The 12,938-nt window shown below is 38.0% G+C and overlaps 1 protein-coding gene across 4 annotated transcripts in view; it reads left to right on the forward strand.

Annotated features, from left to right (window-relative positions):
- LOC131978736 (poly(rC)-binding protein 3) overlaps positions 1–12,232 on the forward strand; it is a 99,159-nt gene extending 86,927 nt beyond the window's left edge. The window contains exons 14-17 of one of the 4 annotated variants that reach the window (XM_059342462.1): positions 1,546–1,624; positions 3,198–3,250; positions 3,783–3,952; positions 4,966–12,232. In XM_059342462.1, coding sequence (XP_059198445.1) covers positions 1,546–1,624; positions 3,198–3,250; positions 3,783–3,952; positions 4,966–5,020 — 357 coding nt within the window. In that variant the 3' untranslated portion in view covers positions 5,021–12,232. The remainder of the gene's footprint in view (positions 1–1,545; positions 1,625–3,197; positions 3,251–3,782; positions 3,953–4,965) is intronic. The other 3 variants (XM_059342463.1, XM_059342464.1, XM_059342465.1) reach the window with 3 other exon arrangements.
- Positions 12,233–12,938: the final 706 nt, after the last annotated feature.

The raw sequence follows: 12,938 nt of genomic DNA on the forward strand, positions 1-12,938 counted from the left end.
CATTTTATTACATCGACACACCAGCTCTTTGAAGATATTATTTAAATTCAAGTCATAAATCACAACTTCAAAACTCTCTGTCCTTGAGGTTTAAGGGTGGACTACAGCACAACCACCGGAAAGAGCTCTTGCCAGATGTGGTTGATAATAAACCATTGCTGTGGATAATAAAAAAGGCAAAGACAATAATGGTAGTTTGATGTAGACACCCATTTAATTCCAATGGACCATATAGTCTCCATTAATAATCTGCCTTCATCTGTCCTTGTCGTAAGAGCATCTCAAGACCTACCTTGTGTCAGATCCACTAATTCAAAGTTGGGCAGTGATTGATGCTACTGGAGGTGGTGGTTGACGGTACAATCACTCAAGTACTGGCTTGACACCCTCTTCCACCCTCATTAAAACGCCTCTTAAAAGGAGAAGAAGGCTTGAAAGCATCCGTCTTCTCCCATTCCTGATGGAAATGATCCACAGCAGGGGGTGGACGGCCTGTGACCATGTCGGAGTGGAGAGGTTGCTCCGATGGGCATGTTAAACCAAAGGTTTGAGGGGCAAATGGAAATTATTTCCTGCATTTAGTTAATGTGCCCGTGAGTGGAGTGGTCTTAAAAAATCACATTGACATATGTGAAATTACAATAAAGTAGGAAATTACAGTGGCCCCGAGAGCTCACAACACATGCATAACAAAACACAAGCAAATTGAGAAATCATCTTCATCAATTTGACAACACAAGCGCAGCATTTAGAAAAAGCGCTGCAAAGACCACAACACAACACAATAAGAAAATGCGCTGCACGCAACACAATAAGAAAAAGTGCTGCAAATTGACCACAACACAACAAAAGTGTTTCCAGAGGACACTTAAAAGTGATGCACATGCGGGCTAGTGCGAGAGTGCTAATGTTAGCGGCCGATCATAGCATGCTAACGTTAGTGGGCTAGCGTTAGCGGGTTAGCAAGACCAAGACCAACTAGGTGCAGTTAAGAGAGATGTGTATCATTTCATTTATTTGATTTGTTTAACTGCAATGTGATTGATACGGGCTAGCAGGTAAACGTTATATATCACGCTATAACATGAAAATATCATTATCTTGAAATACCGCGATTATATCAGAAGCGTGGCCAGACGTGTGCATCACTTTTAAGTGTCCTCTGGAAACACTTCTGTTGTGTTGTGGTCTTTGCAGCGCATTTTCTAAATGCTGCGCTTCTGTTGTCAAATTGATGAAGACGTTTTCTCAATTTGCTTGTGTTTTGTGTATTTGCATGTGTTTTCTTAAGTTGCAGCGCTGTGAGCTCTCAGGGCCACCGTAGGAAATCAAGAAGAATTAAAAAACCTAGATATTTACAACTCCATGACAAACAATCACTCTCTCTCTGTATCTCTTTTCTCTTACTTTTTTGTCCTCCACCACCCTGTGTCATGGCCTCCTTCTCCTCACCGTTTCTTCACTCTAGTTTTGGTTGCCTTCATTTCTTGGTGTGACCTGTGTAACAGTAACCTCTTAGTTCTACTTTCCCTCCTAACCCTTCAGCAGTTGACCAAGCTCCACCAGTTGGCTATGCAGCAAACCCCCTTTACCCCTCTTGGACAGACCACCCCTGCTTTCCCTGGTACGTACCCACAAGGCCCTTTAGATACTTCCTTCTCTTTGCATCCAGAGAAACATTTTTCTCTTTCCCTACCTTCCACCTTATCTCTCTTTTGGCACAGCATGACATGACCCCTGTGGTTTCTCTCTTTCTTTGATTTGTCTTCATGTATATATTTTCTCTTGGCTCTGGGCTTCCTTTTTCAAACAATGTATTTAGAATTGCATTATAACTTGGCAACAGGATACATCCGTCCCACACGTTTCAGGTTGTTTAACTTTCCATTACAGATGAAAACTTCTTGGCCACTTTGTACCATAATAACCAACGGAATTTTCCCCCACATCCGAATTCAACTGTTTCACATGAAATATATTCTTCTTCCTGTATCATTTCTTGCATGTGTACTTGCAAAAGACCAACTTAAGATCTCATGAGTAAATATGTGTGATTAGTTGTTTTCACCACTCTCATCTAAGAGGATGTGGCAATTACCAATATATATGGAATTATTTATCGAATCAACAAAAAATGCCCTTATTTAAATGCGTTTGCTGGCTTTTCACAAATCCTATCAAACCACACACACACACACACACACACACACACACACACACACAAACACACACATTACTTAATAAAGATAAATATGATCAAGGAAAAAAATACAAGAAAGGGTCCACTGAGAGATAACCTTTCATACTTCAAAGATCAGTTTGCTATTTTGGGAAATACACAGTAATGTGCAAATGAAGCTTCATGAACTGTAAAATAAAAAAGTGGGGAGTTAGCAGAGGGGATCAACACTAATCATCATATCTGTATTTTTAATTTCAAGACAGGAAACTGTTGGCTTAGCTTCTTGCTGGTAGGCAGATATCACCTTTAGACAGAGCCAGCCAACGTTTTCTCCGTTTCCAGTCTTTGTGGAGTCTTTGTGTTTCGCTAAGCTAATCTGATGCTGGCTGTAGCTCTTAAATGTGAAGCTACAGACAGCAGCCCTTAGCCTAGCTTGGCACAGAGAATGAAACAGTGGAAAAATAACTAGACTAGCTAGATTGGCTAGCTATAAAAAATCTGACCTTTAAAGCTCAGTGTTAGCTTGAGAGGATCGACAGCATCTCTTATATCTGAACATTAAATGTGAAGCTGTTAGTTTAGCTCTGCTTTCTTGCTGGTGGGAAAAAAATGTCACCTTTGGACAGAGCCAGGCAAGCAGTTTCCAATTATTTCCATTCTCTGTGCTAACCAAAGTTTGATTCTTGCTGGCTGTTGCTTTTAAATATGAAGTTTAAGCCAGCAGCCTTTAGCACATTTTTTTATGGATTAAACAGGCGAGATATCACAAGATGATTTGTCTTTATTAGTGCTTGTAGGTGGATTTTGAAACCTTTGGACAGAGCTTTGCTCCCTTTTCTCCTTGTTAACAGACTCCCTGCTGTTCTTAAACTTCATATCTACTGTGGTTCTCATATAAATTTTGGCAAATAAGTGTATTTCCCAAAATGTAAAAAAAAAAAAAAAGCCCTTTAAAAGGTTAAAGTGACCTTTTAAAGTCAAGTCTTCTTTCTTTTCCCATTGCTCCCCAATTCAGGTCTGGATGCCAGTCCACCAGCCAGCACCCATGAACTCACCATTCCAAATGATGTGAGTAAAACTTTCTCAAGACGGCTGACTGAAAATTCTGTACTTTTCGTAATGTGTTTCTTTCAGTTCACATACTTTGACATTTAAATTATGTTGAGAAGATGTCAGTTGTGCAAAAAATGTTGTTTATGTAATCTTGTATAGTAACTAAAATGATTAAGACTTTTGTCCACTCTAATTAACTGAAATTAAGAGAGTGGATGGCAGCTTAATTGTTAATTAACTGATAAGGAAAACATTAGCAAATAGCAGAGTAAACTGAGATAATCCTGTGCTTTCAAATGTACAAATGCCATAAGAATAAATTGCTGACAACATTACCAACAATGATCCTGCAAACTTCCCCAATCAGCTGATCTACTTGCCATACTACCATTAATCAAACTTAAGCTAATGAGGGGATTTAAATTAAACCAAGTCTATTTCATAACCCATTAAACATCCTTTTTAACGTCAAATACATTCCGAATAAATTAAGACACCACAGACGTTTCCTTGCTTCATGTTCACTGACTTCTGTTTTTCCCCCCAGCTAATAGGCTGCATCATTGGACGCCAAGGAACCAAAATAAATGAGATTCGACAGATGTCTGGAGCGCAGATCAAAATTGCGAACGCCATGGAGGGCTCTTCAGAGCGCCAGATCACTATCACAGGGACTCCTGCTAACATCAGCCTGGCCCAGTATCTCATCAATGCCAGGTAACCTTTTAACTTTTACTGCTGGGTTCCAGCACAATCTGAGGGATAAAAAGCACCTGAATGACCATGCTTACAGTGAAGATCCAAGGAGACTCATATCTAAGATTGTGCTGTTTGAAATGATAAATAAAAAAATAGTGCACTAGTTTAGCGCTGACATCCATGACACTGATACTTTGATGAGTTGCCAGAAAAAGCTTGCTATCTGTCAGGTTTTGACAAGCGACAGATAAGTCCATGAATAATGTTGCTATTCATGTTATATTCTTCCTTTCTACTTTTGTTCTGGTTTCCACCCAAGTGCAGGCATTAAAATGCATTAAGTTGCAGCAAATACACTCTTTGCAAGTAAGTGGCTCATGGGAGCGAGGCCAACTACTGAGACAAGTGAGCTGTGTCTTTGAACAGAACCTGCAGATTAGTAAATTAGTCAATAAATGAATCATCAAATGTTCAGTGCCTGCCTCAGTTTGGAAAGTCCATGGCAAAAATAGTCAGTAATATAGCTGTAAAACAACACAAAAAGTATTCAGCCTCAACCAGGCTAATACACCAGATATAACTAGGATAACTGCTGTATTTACACATAAGTCATGTATGTTATTCATTTAAAAGCAACTAACTCAAAGACAAAATCTTTTGAGCCCCAGAACTAGATAAGCAGGGTCTGGACAGTAAGATACTGCACATACCAGAGAAATAGAGGAGCTGAGTTTTTAGTTTTTCCTGCCATGCTCCAGTACCCTGTCTCTTTTCCACCTCTATCCACTGAAAGCACTAATTCATTATCAACAGAGAAAATAAATGTGTTGTCCGCAACTCGGAGAAAACGAAACCTGACTCATGTCCACAGGCAACCTGCACCTCAAAGTCAAATGTTATCAGCGTCAGAGCAGGAGAAGCCACATACAAACGAACAAACAGGACTTTATGTCATTGACTTCTGAAGGGGATTTCAAAAACCCTCGGCTGAGAAACTAATGGCTATTGCTTTCCCACAATTCCAATGGCAGGTTCAGGGACGTGGCTGCCATGTGGAATGACCCCTCATCCATGACTACATCCTGAAGTCACCCCCAATCTGCTTCTGTTTGCAGAAGCTAACATCAACACCACCGCTTCACAATTAACCTCTATGTGTTGTCCCATGGAACTTTCCCATAGACTCCCATGGTTTTGCTTAACATATAAGCTTTAGCCCCCAGGAGACCTATAGTAAAAGTCAGACTAACATCACTGGTATTTGTTTTTAATGGATGTAGCCATTATATTGTTAAGAATAGTTTGGCATTTTGGGATATTCAGATATTATTGTTATTTTGCTTAGAGTTAGATAGGAAGATTGATACCACTATTAACTGTCAGTTAATATGGAGACTGTTAGCTCAGCTTAGCAAAGGCAAACAGCTAGTCTGAGTCTGTTCAAAGGTGACAAAATCTGCATTCCAGATATTCCAGAATATCTAATGTCCTGTCTACATAATATCTTAGAGATTTTCCTAAACCTCCTGGCCACTCAAGTTTTGAGATTTTCAAAAACGCCTCCACAAGCAAAAGCACAACTTTAAATCTTGTGTTTACCACAGATGTTCATATACGTTTCTAAGTGATTTAACATGAAAAGAGCCTAAAAACAACCCTGAATGACTTATGGATGAAAGAAATCTTCGTCAACTAAGAGCAAATCAATTAATGACGGGGCAGCCCTAAAATAAATACAGGTGCATCTCAATAAATAAGAATATCATAGAATTGTCAGTAACGTTATTTATGTTAGTAATTCAATTCAAAAAGTGGAAATAACACATTGTCTAGCTCCATTACACACAGTATGAAACATTTCATGTTTTAATTTATTCCATTTTTTTCAAATTATAATGATCATGGCTTGCATTTAATGAAGACTTAAAATTCAGCGTCCCAAACATTTTGAATATTTTAAAAGACCAATTTTAAACAGTATGTTTAATATGGAAATGTTGTCCACTGAAAATTATGCCCATCTATATGCACTCAATACTTGGTTGGGGCTATTTGACTTCAACTACTGGAAATTGACTTTTCCATCATATTCTAATGTATTGAGATGCACCTGTAAGTATCAAATATTACCAAATATCTTATAAATAAACAGATATTTGGTTAATATTGTTTATTTTGGGTGCTGCACGGTGGTGTAGTGGTTAGCACAGCATGAGGGTCGCCAGTTTGACTCCGGGCTGCGACTCTTCTGTGTGGAGTTTTCATGTTCTCCCCGTGTCAGCGTGCCTTCTTACCAGGTACTCAGGCTTCCTCCCACAGTCCAAAAACATGCACTTAGGTTTAATTGGTGACTCTAAATTGCCCTTAATTGTGAATGAGAGCGTGATTGTCTGTCTCTGTGTGTCAGCCCTGTGATAGTCTGGAGACCTGTCCAGGGTCTACCCCGTCTCTTGCTCAATGTCAGCTGGGATTGGCTCCTGCGACCCGAGTGCGGATAAGCGAATAAGGACAATGAATGAATGAAAGTTTATTCTGGAAGAGAAGCTCACTACATGTTTAGAATCTTCTCTAAACTTCTCTGGTATCTAGTGTACAATTGACATTGCCTTTATCATCACCTACTGGCCCAGCAAGTGTTTGGAGTTGTTTTCGTGTTTTAGTGTTGACGGAGGTGTTTTCTGAAAGTTGAAAATTGTGTGAACAGATTTATTTGTAAACAAAATATCCATATACATGTAGGCAGGGCCTAAAGCTAATTCATCATCGTGATGGTTTCCTGGCAACTGCTTTTACCAAAGACACATACCCCCCCTTATAAACCTTCATTTTTCATTTTTACACTTCAGTTCTCCTTTGCGTTTAGATTAGTCACTTTTAAAGATGCCAGTAGGCAAAAAATGCTACCTTAAGACAGAGCTAGAGTGTTTAAGAAAAGTGATATTGATCTTCTGGTCCTACTGCAAAAAATAGGATATAAGCATATTTCCCAAAAAGTCAAACTATTCCTTTAAAGGCATACAATGCAGGGATTCCATCTTACTCTTTGTCTCTTCTCGGTTTTGCTCGAGTGAAAGCAAACCCTCAGATTCACTCTGGTTTTGGAAGGAGCTTTGTCCCCTTATTATATTTGTGATTTTTTTTGGCACTGTGTCTGCCACTTTTTTTGGCTTTGTAATGCCCAGGAACATATTGAACACAACAAAATGAAAGTAAAAGAAAAACAGCAAAAGGGCAGGCTCTCTGCAGATACTGCCACACACTTATATTGGATTCTATTAGTCATGAGGGATTCATTATGTCTGTATATTGTTATTTATTTATTGTTTTTTTAAGGAAAATCCTGCATAGTATACCTTTAAGTATTTATATAGCATGCCTCATTCCAAGAGTTATATTGTTCTTTTTGTCATCACTATATTAGATAACCTATTATTATAATTACATTTGCCTATTAAGTCCTATTGTGTCACTGTCTGGAAAGAGCAAAATTAATAAAAAAATGTAAAATGAACAAAAAAGCAAAGAAAAAAATAAGGCAAACACGTGACTGCCACTTGAGCAATGCTGTTAGAAAGAAGAGTGATGTGATGCCTCTGTCAGGGAACACTACAGCAGTTTCTACACATTTCATGACGCTGCATTCTTTTCTGTCCACTGCATGGCTTCATGAGGGGGTCAGTAGTGCATGGTTATCTTACCATATTTTTACAGGTTAAGATGTTTTCTGTGAAAGGGTGTGATGAAAATATGGTATTAAGCCAGCAAAAAAACTGGTGTACAAAGCCAGCCATTGCAGCATAACTTTCACTTCCAAGCGAAAGTTCTTCTTTTCACAGCTGTTTTTATTTTCTCTGTCTGCCTCCCCTCCCCCCGCTCCCCCGCCTTCCCTCAACTGTTCTAGGCTGACGTCTGAAGTCACTGGAATGGGCACACTCTAATTTCTACCCATCTTCCCTCAGTGCATCACATGACCTTTGAGCAAATGGCATTGCACCTAGTATATTTATTTCTCTGTACTTGACTGTCCTGATATTTAAGTGACTTTAACTTTTTATGTTTTTTTTAGTATTTACTGTAAACATGTGTATCTGCACTGTCACTAGGATTCCTCACACCTATCCGAAACCCTGTTGTTTCTGTTTGTGAAAGGTCGCTTTACTTTTTTGACACTCTAGTACCTTTCATGGCATCTCACGCACTGCACCGCTTTGTTTTACCTCATGTTTTAACACGTCACTGTGCTTTTTCTTTCTCGCACTGCAGGCACCTGAAAGTAAATGCAAAGTAGAGATTGGTAGAGCAATTTAAAAACAAGTTTGTCCCTTCTTTACCTACCCCACATTCTAATATATTGTCATTTTTATGCCATATTTAAAGCAACTACAAGGGATTTTGGGTTGATTTTGGCGACCCCTGTGGACAAAAGCGGTATCGTTTTCATTAGGCCTTTTGTCGTAAAGATCTTGATCTGGCTGTCGTGCAAATTTGTTTCAGAAGCAAGTGAAAGAAAAGACGCTACTTATTTTTGAAATATTTTTTCTCCTTTAAACGCTGCTGTTTGTGGGATGCATAGTGATGAGGTAGTGTGTCTATCTGTGGCTGTGTAAGATTATTAACTGTCGTACAACAAAGGTGAAACAAAGTCAACTTTGTTTTAGCCACCACAAAAAAAGCATTTCTTGATTAAAAAAAACATGTCTCACAATGTGTTTCATAAATCAAAAAGACATGTTACATACCTGCCTAGGAGGAAGACGGACAATTCAGGATCAGTTTTGAGTCCTTTAAAATCCAGCAAATCTCTCCATCTGTTGAATGAGCAACCAAGGCTGACTTGTGTTTTCACCCGTGCTCAGTCACTGTCCCTTTTGGCTTTCTTTTGTTCTTCAGTAAAATATTTTCCATTTCTCTTTGCTGATCCTGCCACAGTATCAGCCATAACCACAAAATATAACATCAGAAATAAAATATTCTAAAGAAAAGTCCTCTCCTGCTTCCTTTTCACTGGCTATGGTAATACTCACTGCTAAACTGAGTAAAATGTAAACATAGAAATGTAAAATATCATGTTGCGGGGAATTGGACTCAATGACAGGCATTAAAGGGGACATATTATGTTCAATTTAAAGTTCATACTTGTAGTTTGGGTTTCTACTAGAACATATCTGCATGCCTCACTGTAAAAAAACAACATTATTTTCCTCAAACTGTCTGTCTGAATATACCTGCAATCACCCTTTGTCTAAAACATGCCGTTTTAGTGCCTGTCTCTTTAAGCCTTGCATGTGACATAGGAAGTGGAGCCAAATATGACTGGCTTGTTGAACCACATCATCTTGACAAAAAAAACTGACACTTGTTTCACAGTTTTGAGTTTTTCATGATATGTCCCCTTTAAGATTAACTATGTTAAAATAGCCAGTCTTTTTGCTGATGCTCTCATTTGCTGATAGTCATGAAAAAAAATTATTAAACCGTTGTTTTCTTCAATTTCTTGTTCATTTTAATGGCTGGTACAACTTAAGGTACAAAAAAAGCTGATATGTAGCCTTTTTTAAATAATAACCAAATTCATTATCAAGAAAACCATGGAAAATGTCTAGATATCAGCTCTTAAATGAAACTCTTATGAGCTATTTTTGTTGTTATCATTATATTTGTCCAAACAAATGTACCTTTAGTTGTACCAGGCATTAAAATTAACAAGAAATTGAAGAAAACAAGGGTGGTCTAATATTTTTTTCCATGACTGTATACTGTAAGTCATATAGAGGCATCAGACTATTTCATTTCCCTATTCAAAACTCATTGTAATTGCTTTAAACAACAACAGTACCTGCATCAATGCATCACCAAACACAAATGTTCAATAAACAACACTGAATCGGATTATTTATTCCAGTGTGCCTGTAGACATTGCCTGCTTGTCATAGTGCTGTATGTACACTATAGATTGATCTGCATGACGCACAAAGCCTACGGCATTTCCAATTTATTTAAAAATCAAACAGATAGAAAGGAAGACTGAACGGTGAAAGGGAATGGAGCGAGCCCTGAACAGTCTATTTATGATCTGAATGTGTCACTTTGACTCCAATTTAAAATGACCTCATTGGTACAGGCCAATAAACATCCGCTGTAGTGCACTAATATCCGTCTTTCCGAGTTCCATGCGAGACCAAATGACTGCAGTGAAGAATGATGTCCAAACGCATGCTACGAATAAACAACACCTTTATTCACCGAGTTCATAGTTCAGCAACATAATATAACGTAATCATTTTATTCATGCTGCCATCTCATAACAACTATGTATAAGAGGCATGGGCCGTATAGAAAGGTCTGAGAATTGTCCAGTGTGTATTTACACTCACATGTAGCTCATTTAAGGTTTCAGTGTATGCCAAACAGCTGTTTGGTAGGCAACAAACCATTCCAGAAAATATAGTGCGTTTCTAGTCTAACATGTATGAGACATCGGTCACAAATATGTTACATATGTATCTACCTGTCATTGGTTATGAAGGTTACGTCAGTCAATCAAGCTACATAAGAACACGGCTTATATAAACATTTATGTATGACCCTGTTGCACTATTCAGGATCTCCTTGGTAACATCACGTTGTATATTTGTTTCAGCTCGTCTTACTAACAGACCACAGCCTGTGTTCCTGTCAAACTAAAGCTGAATGTATTTCAAAATGTGTTAACTGATGTCAATTACACGTCATACTCGATTAAAACACCATTAAGGGTGTCTTTTTTTAATCAGGCGCACAAACTATTACATGAGAATATGATGCAGAATGATCAAAAAGTTTATAGAGTTTGACAGGTAATCTGGACATTATGTTTTACAGATGTTTTATTTAACATTGTTATCTAATCTAATTGTGATCTATTATTGTAGATAAAGCAAGAGTTTCTCTATGTTCAGCAAACATAATGAATTGATGGTCTTATATGTATCTACAGCTCTCTTTTCAAAGTGAAGGCTATAAGAATATAGATCTGTAGCCATGACTTCACAGTCATGACAGTCCGACAAGTTATATGATGTTTATCTGGGTTCAACATATTCTCATGAACAGGTTCGTAAGATTTTGTACGAAACCTTTTGCAACAAGATTCATATGACATCCAAGGAAATTATGGTCAGTTTTTAAACACGTCACAGATAAGCTTTTAATGATCTGTCAGTGGTTTTAAACACAGTTACATAGGGATATGGAACTACTTAAGTTTAGGCAAGAAAACCAATTATTTAAGGTTAGGAAAGGGGAACAGAGTTAGATGTAAAATAACTGCTTGTGTGCAAAACTACTGGATGTATGTGAGGAAGAACACAAGTAAATATATCTAAAACGGGACACAAACACAGGTCTTCTGGGTCAAAGTCCTACACATTTCATGGGATTGTACAAAATGTGGCGCTTTACTTTTTGTAGGAAAATAACTACGGACTGTTTATAAGAAAGGCCTGCTGTGTTTTACTGGTTGCAGGTGTACTATTCTATAATCCACATCTATCTTAAACACATTTTGTTGTCACAGATCAGAGAGGGACCTACATGCAGAGTCACAGGCTGAGGTAGGAGAAAGGCAAAAACAGGGTTTACTGAACAAAACAGTATATATACAGAACAGTCTGTTCCAAAAAAGGAAAACACAGATCCAGGCAAAGGTACAGAGACATCAGGCAAGATCCACAACAGGTGAAGGTCAAAAATCCTAAAACAGATGAGTACTAAACAGGCACACTGTAAAACCCAATGTTGCTTGTTTGTTATTATAACTGTTTTTTCCTTTTCAGTACAACAAAGATTTGTGCAAAAAGTAATTTTAACCTAAAATATTGAGTCCAATGTCTTTGTTGTTGTGACATAAAATTCTTCGCAGCATTGACACTCAAATATTTAAGTTGAAACAACAAGCTGGGTTTTACAGTGCAGGAGCACAAATTAAGATCTGGCAAATGACACGTGACAAACTAAAAGGCTTAAGTACTGAGGAAATAATGAGCAGAATGAGCTTCAGGTGTGTGTCACAATGAGCAGGGGGGCGGGGAGTTAAGAGGAGCAGGAAGTTTCCACAGAGTCCATGACATTTGATACATTACTCCAATTATTTCATTACAAGCCTAAAGTAATGGACATAGTATAAAGAGCGCAAAAGTCCACTCTGGATGTGCCGGAGTGAAGTTGGATACATCAGACCAGTGTTTGTGTCCCGTGTGAAAGTAAGAGTCATTGTTGTGACTTGAAGTCATCCTGCATCGTCAAGTGGTTTCCTGTAAACACAGAAGTTTGTTCTGAAAGCCCTGTAGAACCTGATAATGTGATAAATTCCCGATAATGTCATAAAAATCTGCACTCGAGTCCATTGAAAATGTAATAAACCTGATAATGTAATAACGTCCTGATAATGTAATAAAGTGCATTACCCAATAATGTAATACACTTTTTACCAATAATGTAATAAAGTATAACACCAAGCACCTTTAGATTTCAAGAAGCTGTTGAATGCATTCGTGTGTCATGGATACCTCGTTTGTGTAAAACGGATGAACGGGTCAAAAGTTAATAAACATTCAACTTTGCCCTGTTGGTGGCGCTAGAGCTCTTGAGCTAGAGTTGCCTTCACAGTGTTACCACTTGAACCCAAGTAATGGGTGGTCTGCTGTTAAATTATTACAATATTGGGGAGTTATTACATTATCAGGACTTGCGAAATAAATGAAGGCTAACCTGATAATGTAATAACCTCCCATTAATGTTATACTTTATTAAATTACTGGTAAAAAGTGTATTACATTATTGGGAAATGCACTTTGTTACATTATCGGGAAGTTACTACATTATCAGGTTTTATTACATTTTCAATGGACTCAAGTGCAGATTTTTATTACATTATTGGGGTTATTACATTATCGGGAATTTATTACATTATCAGGTTCTACAAGCCCCTATGCACATAAATAGCTGAAAGTAACGCAGCGTCCCG

Source organism: Centropristis striata, chromosome 10 (assembly GCF_030273125.1).
Source record: "Centropristis striata isolate RG_2023a ecotype Rhode Island chromosome 10, C.striata_1.0, whole genome shotgun sequence".
Lineage (NCBI taxonomy): Eukaryota > Metazoa > Chordata > Actinopteri > Perciformes > Serranidae > Centropristis > Centropristis striata.